The 6,807-nt window shown below is 39.3% G+C and overlaps 1 protein-coding gene across 1 annotated transcript; it reads right to left on the reverse strand.

Annotated features, from left to right (window-relative positions):
• Positions 1-405: 405 nt before the first annotated feature.
• On the reverse strand, positions 406-3,045 carry LOC138882308 (uncharacterized). Its single transcript, XM_070162889.1, has 5 exons — positions 2,911-3,045; positions 1,999-2,308; positions 1,188-1,396; positions 1,073-1,130; positions 406-680 (listed from the first exon to the last, which is right to left on the reverse strand). The coding sequence occupies exons 1-5, from the start codon at positions 3,043-3,045 to the stop codon at positions 406-408; spliced, it is 987 nt and encodes a 328-aa protein (XP_070018990.1).
• Between the last annotated feature and the right edge of the window lie 3,762 nt (positions 3,046-6,807).

A 6,807-nucleotide genomic window follows, 5' to 3' on the forward strand; every position in this document is an offset into this window, starting at 1 on the left:
TGCTCCTTTTCCTGCAACATCACGCACTCTGTAGGGTTCTTCCCGTGTTGGACTTAATTTCCCTGTGTTAGCTACCTTTGTAGACTGAAAAACCTTTTTAAGCACGAAGTCCCTAATTTTGAAGAACCTGAGGCGTGCTTTTCTATTGTAGTATCATTCTATGACTTGCTTTTGTGCTGCCATTCTTATTAAAGCATCTTCTCTCCGCCCCTCGAGTAAATCTAGGTTGACCCGCATCTCCTTGTTATTAGACTCTTGTGTCGCCTGTGTGAACCGTGTACTTGGTTCCCCTATCTCAATTGGAATTAAAGCCTTAGCTCCATAAACCAATGAGAACGGTGTTTCACATGTACTTGTTTTTGCAGTTGTGCGATAAGCCCATAAAACTCCAGGTAACACTTCAGGCTAGTTTCCTTTTGATTCCTTTAGCCGTTTCTTTAAGTTGTTGATAATGACTTTGTTCATTGATTCTGCCTGTCCATTACCCACCGGATGATAAGGTGTTGACGTAATCCTTTTAATTTGCCAGCTTTGAAAAGATTCGGTGATCTGAGCTCCAATAAACTGAGGACCATTATCACATACGATCTCCTTTGGTACGCCGAATCGAGACATATGATATTCCGCCAAATAAAGTCTCTGACTTTCTTTTTCTCGCACCTGTTTGAATGCACCTGCCTCTACCCATTTAGTAAAATAATCAGTGAGAACAAATAAAAATTTTACATGTCCTTTTGCTTGCGGTAATGGTCCTACGATATCCATTCCCCATTTCATAAATGGCCACATCGAAATGACTGGATGTAATAATTCCGCAGGTCTATGCATATTGTTACCGTACCTCTGACATTTATCACATTTGGCTACGAAACTTTCTGCCTCCTCTTCCATTTTAGGCTAGTAATAACCTGCCCTAATTAAGGTTTTTACTAGTGATCTTCCACCTGCGTGATTCCCGCAATGACCCTCGTGTATTTCTCTCATTACATACTTTGTTTGCGAAGGTCCAAGTCATCTTGCTAAGGGTCCACCAAATATTTTACGATATAGATTGCCTTGTTTTAAGCAGTACCGAGCGGCCTGCCTTTGAAGCCATAGGCCTTTTTCTTGTCATCAGGGACGGTTCCATACTGCAAAAAAGCAACAATTTCATTCCTCCAATCCCAGGTTAAGTTATTAAAATTTACCTCATTCGCATCAGGATCAAGAACTGAATGAAATAAATGTATCACTGAGGCATTTGTATCGTTTGCCACGTCAGCCGCAGATGCGAGATTAGCTAGGGCGTCTGCTTCAAGATTTTCGTCCCTGGGTATTTGTCTAATCTTCCAATCTTGAAATTGTTTTACCAATTCCCGTACCTTTTCTAAATACTGTTGTATCCTTGCTTCCCTGGCTGTATAAGTCCCCAATATTTGATTAACTACGAGTTGTGAATCACTCTTGATTATAATCTGATTTATGCCAAGTTCCCGTGCCAGTTCTAAACCTGCAATCATAGCCTCATATTCTGCCTCATTGTTAGTTATGGAGTGACATTTAATAGCTTGCTGAATGGTTTCACCCGTAGGTGGTACTAATACTATCCCCAAACCTGCTCCTCTCACGTTAGATGCGCCATCAGTGAATAAAGTCCAAGTTCCTGGGTTGGCTCCATTGAACACCTGTAATTCTTTTTCTGCTTCTAACTATATTCCTGACTAAAATCAGCCACTAAATCAGCTAATACTTGTGATTTTAGAGCAGTTCTAGGTTGGTATGCAATTTTGTATTCACTTAACTCTATTGCCCACTTAGCTAACCTACCTGATAACTCATGCTTATGTAGTATGTTACGTAAAGGGTAGGTTGTTACCACAACGATAGGATGACATTGAAAGTAAGGTTTTAACTTCCTAGATGCCATGATTAACGCAAGTGCAAGTTTTTCTAACTGAGGATACCTTGTTTCTGCATCTAACAAAGATTTACTTACGTAATAGATAGGTGATTGTTTACCTTGCTCTTCTCGGACCAAAACAACACTTACTGCCACCTCTGAAATAGCAAGGTAGCGGAGTAGCTTTTCCCCAGCCTTTGGTTTTGCCAACAAAGGCAGATTTGATAAGTACGTTTTCAAATTCCTAAGTGTTTGTTGAAATTCCTCATTCCATTCAAAATGATCCTGCTTCTTAAGAGCTAAGAAGAATTTAAAACACTTCTCTAATGATTTAGAGATGAATCTTCCCGAGGCCGTAATTCTCCCTGTTAATCTTTGAACTTCTTTCTTGTTTGAAAGTATGTCAGGGATTTCTTCAATGGCTTTAATCTGTGCAGGATTTACTTCAATTCCACGGTTAGAAAAAAGAAAACCCAAAAACTTGCCTGATGCAACGCCAAATGCACATTTTTCGGGATTTAACTTCATATTAAATTTACGCAAAATTGAAAATGTGTCAGATAAGTGTGATATGTGATTTTTTGAGTACTGAGTTTTAACAAGCATATCATCTATATATACCTCTATTGTCTTTCCTAAATATTCCTGAAACATTTTGGTAACTAATCTCTGATACGTTACACCTGCATTCTTTAGACCAAAGGGCATTACTTTATAACAGTAAGTCCCCTGTCTGTTATGAATGAAGCTTTTTCTTCATCTGCCGGATCCATTTTAATCTGATTATAACCTAAATATGCATCTAAAAAACTTAACAATTTGTGACCTGCAGTTGCATCAATTAATTGATCTATGTATGGTAGTGGAAAAGAATCTTTAGGGCAGGCTTTGTTAAGATCTGTATAATCTACACAAACCTGCCACTTACCGTTTTTCTTTGGAACCACAACAGTATTGGCTAACCAGTTAGGATATTTTACCTCTCGAATGGAACCAATTTTTAGCAATTTTTGGACTTCCTCTTGAATCACCTGATTCTTGAAAGTTCCCTGCTTTCTTTTCTTTTCCTTAACAGGAGGATATGACGGATCTTCATTTAGTTTATGAGTCATCACCTCTGGTGGTATTCCTGTCATGTCGGAGTGGGACCAAGCGAAGCAGTCCATGTTAGTTTTCAAAAATTCGATTAACTTACCTTTCATTCTTTGGTCAAGATTAGCCCCGACATAGACTTTTTTATCAGGCCACTGGGCAAACAACACGACAGGTTCTAATTCCTCTATCGTTGTTTTGATATCTTCATTCTCTTTTGGTTCTTGAATGGTATCAGGCCTTGAGTCTACATCTGTTCGCGCTTGTTCAGTTAAGGCCTGTGTTGTGGTGTCCTCAACTGCCTTCTGTGATTGCTATTTGCCTCCATTTCTCGTGCTTGTATCTGCAACAGAGTTAATAGCCTTGGATGTATGTTGATCTCCGCGAATTTGACAAATTTCCCATGGCGATGGGAATTTGATAACTTGATGCAAGGTTGAAGGAACAACATCCATTTCATGGATCCATGGTCTCCCCAGAATCATGTTGTAAGCCATCTCCATGTCTACTACCTGGAATTTTGTATCTTTGACGACCCCTTCAGCAAAAGTGGTGAGTGTTACTTATCCTTTTGTGACGACACTAGAATTATCAAATCCAGATAGAGTATGCGCCTTTGGTATTACTCCATCTTCAGCTTGCATCTCACGTAGCACTCTTAGCAAAATAATGTTCACGGAACTACTTGGATCAATCAAAACTCGTTTCACATTAGTATCATGCACAATTAAAGATATTATCAGTGCATCGTTATGATGGATTAATACGCCATCTGCATCTGCATCATTGAATGTAATATTGCCTTCTTCTAGAATATGCCGCACCCGTTTCCCTTGGGTAATAATTATTTTCGAAGTTTTGTTAGCTGCAGTATATGACACACCATTAATGTCTTCACCCCCACTTATAACGTTATCAGTTCTTTTGGGAAGGTGGTTTCGGAGGCTCCTGCTTGTTCTTCATGTAAGCTTGCTTGCCTTTCTCGCTGAACAACTCTGTAAGATATCCTTGTTTTAATAAATGATCAACTTCACTTTGTAAAAATCTGCAATCTACTGTTTTATGCCCGTGATCATTATGGAACTCGCACCAATAGTCAGGGTTGCGCCTGTTTGGATTCGTTCTCATTTCCTTTGGCCATCGAACCTTATCTCCCATGCTTTTCAAAACAGCTACGAGCTCGGAGGTGCTGACGTTGAAGTTGTAACCTCCGAATCTCGCTTTTAAATTTCTATCATCATCCCATGACTCATAGTTGTTTCGCTTGTTTCTAAATCTTGATGAAGAACCTGATTCTCTGTTTCTTGATCTGTGATTGTGCCTTTGATTATCCTGTTTTGACTGTGAGTCTTTCCCCGCAGGTCCCATATAGGGCTCGTACCTGTTTTTACCAGATCTTTTTTCATTCTATGCACGTCTTGAACATATAGTTTCTTCTTTTTGAGATCGGGGAACAATATCTTCCTCAATCCTCAACTTCGTGCTATACCTGTTATAAACATCATAGCTTCCGAGCTTTTTTCATTCAAATTGCTTGTGAAAGCTATAGCTGCCCAGTTATCAGGTACACGCGGCAATGTCATTCTTTCGCGTTGAAATCTGTCCACGAATTCTCTAAGCAATTCTGAATCTCCTTTCTTAATTTTGAAAATATCCTCCATTCTTTTTTCCACTTTTTGGGCTCCCGAGTGTGCTTTGATGAAAGAATCTGCAAGCTCAGCAAAAGAATTTATAGAATTTTCAGCTAATAGGGAATACCACATTAGTGCTCCTTTGGTGAGTGTTTCACCAAATTTCTTGACTAATACTGATTCGATCTCCTGCTTAGTCAAATCATTGCCTTTTACGCCCGTTGTGAATGTAGTCACGTGGTCCCGTAGGTCTGTTGTTCCATCATACTTTGGAATATCAGGCATTTTGAACTTTTTTGGAATTGGGAGTGGGGCAGCACTCGGCTTCTAGGATTGTTGCGAATATCTGTCCATGTCTATCCCTTTGATTATGGGCGGCACCCCGGGTATCTGCTCTATGCGTTCACTTTTCTCCTTGAGCTGTTTCTGCAAGGTTAGTACTAAATTTTGTAAATCAGAATTAATTACATTACCTGGTTTTCTCTCCTGCGATTTACTGGGGGTTCCACCCCTGCCTGAGTTAACAAGCCCGGAACAAGGGTTTTCTATGGTGTTATTATTTGGAGAAGGTGTGGGTGTTGCAACAGGTAACTGGTTAACGAGCGCTTCAACATCTTTGTTGACCTAAGCAGTAATTAACTTCTGCAGAGCTTCATCAACAGCTTCAGCATTTTCGAATTGAGTATACTCGTTTATTTGAGATCCATCAGGAGTACCCTCACGAGATTGCCGTGGAGAGTCCTGCGGAGTAGAAGAGAAATTGAGCTTACTCGTTTCCTGGGGTGTTGTCATTGTTATTCGACATAACTGATGTAACAAGGAAGGTCAAGTGAAAAGAAAATAGATTATCAGATTCTCGGTAACAGAACCAATTTGTTTAACCAAAAAATAGAATTTTAGTCAAAGCTAGAATTCAGAAGAACGCGGGTTACTAATAATCAAAAGAATATGTAGAAAAGAATAATTTGGAGTAACCAAAATATAATCAGGAGAAAAACAAGTGAATCAGAGTATATTTCAATTGTGTCTGTTCTTACAAGTGACTAGATACCCTTCCTTTTATAGGTGTCTTGAAGGTATGCGTTTCCTTCAAATCATAATGAGGCTATTATGAATAATTAAAGACATTGAATGCTACGTTACATAATCATTGTAATCAATACAAATTCTCTAACGTATCCGGTATTTAATGCCTATTGAATTTCGTATCTGCGCTCTTTATTATGGTCAGATCCGTTCCTTTTGAAAAATGATCTAAATAGGTACGGGCGCTGAATCCTTCAAATGTCCTCCTGTGCCTCTTCCTTTGCCTTTGCTCGTTTCTATTGTTGCCCGTTGTCACACCTCCTTTTTCACCTACGTCCCGCAAAGGGGCGCAGAGGGAGTTTTTCCAATTAAAGGACAATCGAAACGGGATTTATTATTTAATTCAGAGTCGCCACTTAGGAGATTTATGGTGTCCCAAGTCACCGATTGGATCCCGAATCGAAGAAAAGATTAACTCTGTTTAATAGTCTGCGCACCAGAAATCCGGATAAGGAATTCTGTTAACCCGGGAGAAGGTGTTAGGCATTCCCGAGTTCCGTGGTTCTAGCACGGTCACTCAACTGTCATATTCGGCTTAATTATCTGATTTTTATACAATTATGAACCTATGTGCAAATTTTAACTTAAACCGTTTTTATTATTATCATTATTATTTTAACAAAGAATTGCAACGTTGTGAAAACGTATCTCGAACCCCGTCACATCAATGTACCCGTGGTTATCGACACATTTCGACTCCGTTGAGATTTGGATTTGGGTCACTTATATGTGCACCCGAGTTTAAGAAAGTAAATCATTAAAGGCGCGCCTAACAGTGACTAACGCGTTATTATTTTGGGGAAGACCGTGAAATATGCTAAACGACCCATCCCGAATTCTATGTATTCATGATATTCCTTTATTGAGGGCCCCGCAGCTTGTGCGTTTTATTCGGCGAGGCTCGTCTCCTTTTTTTTATTTTTTATTTTTTAAAAAAAACAAGCCTAAAGCAACTATAATTTGCTATTTTTATTGTCTCTTAAGTAAAAAAGAAGTCCTAATTAATTTGTTTTAAGAGCTACTTCCCCTTTAAGAAAGAAAATTATAATTAATCCGCATCGGGCCTCCAAGGCCTACCCGTGGGACAGCCGACTTTCATCTCCAAATCCAAGCACAACT

This window comes from Nicotiana sylvestris, chromosome 2 (genome assembly GCF_000393655.2).
Source record: "Nicotiana sylvestris chromosome 2, ASM39365v2, whole genome shotgun sequence".
Taxonomy (NCBI): Eukaryota; Viridiplantae; Streptophyta; class Magnoliopsida; order Solanales; family Solanaceae; genus Nicotiana; species Nicotiana sylvestris.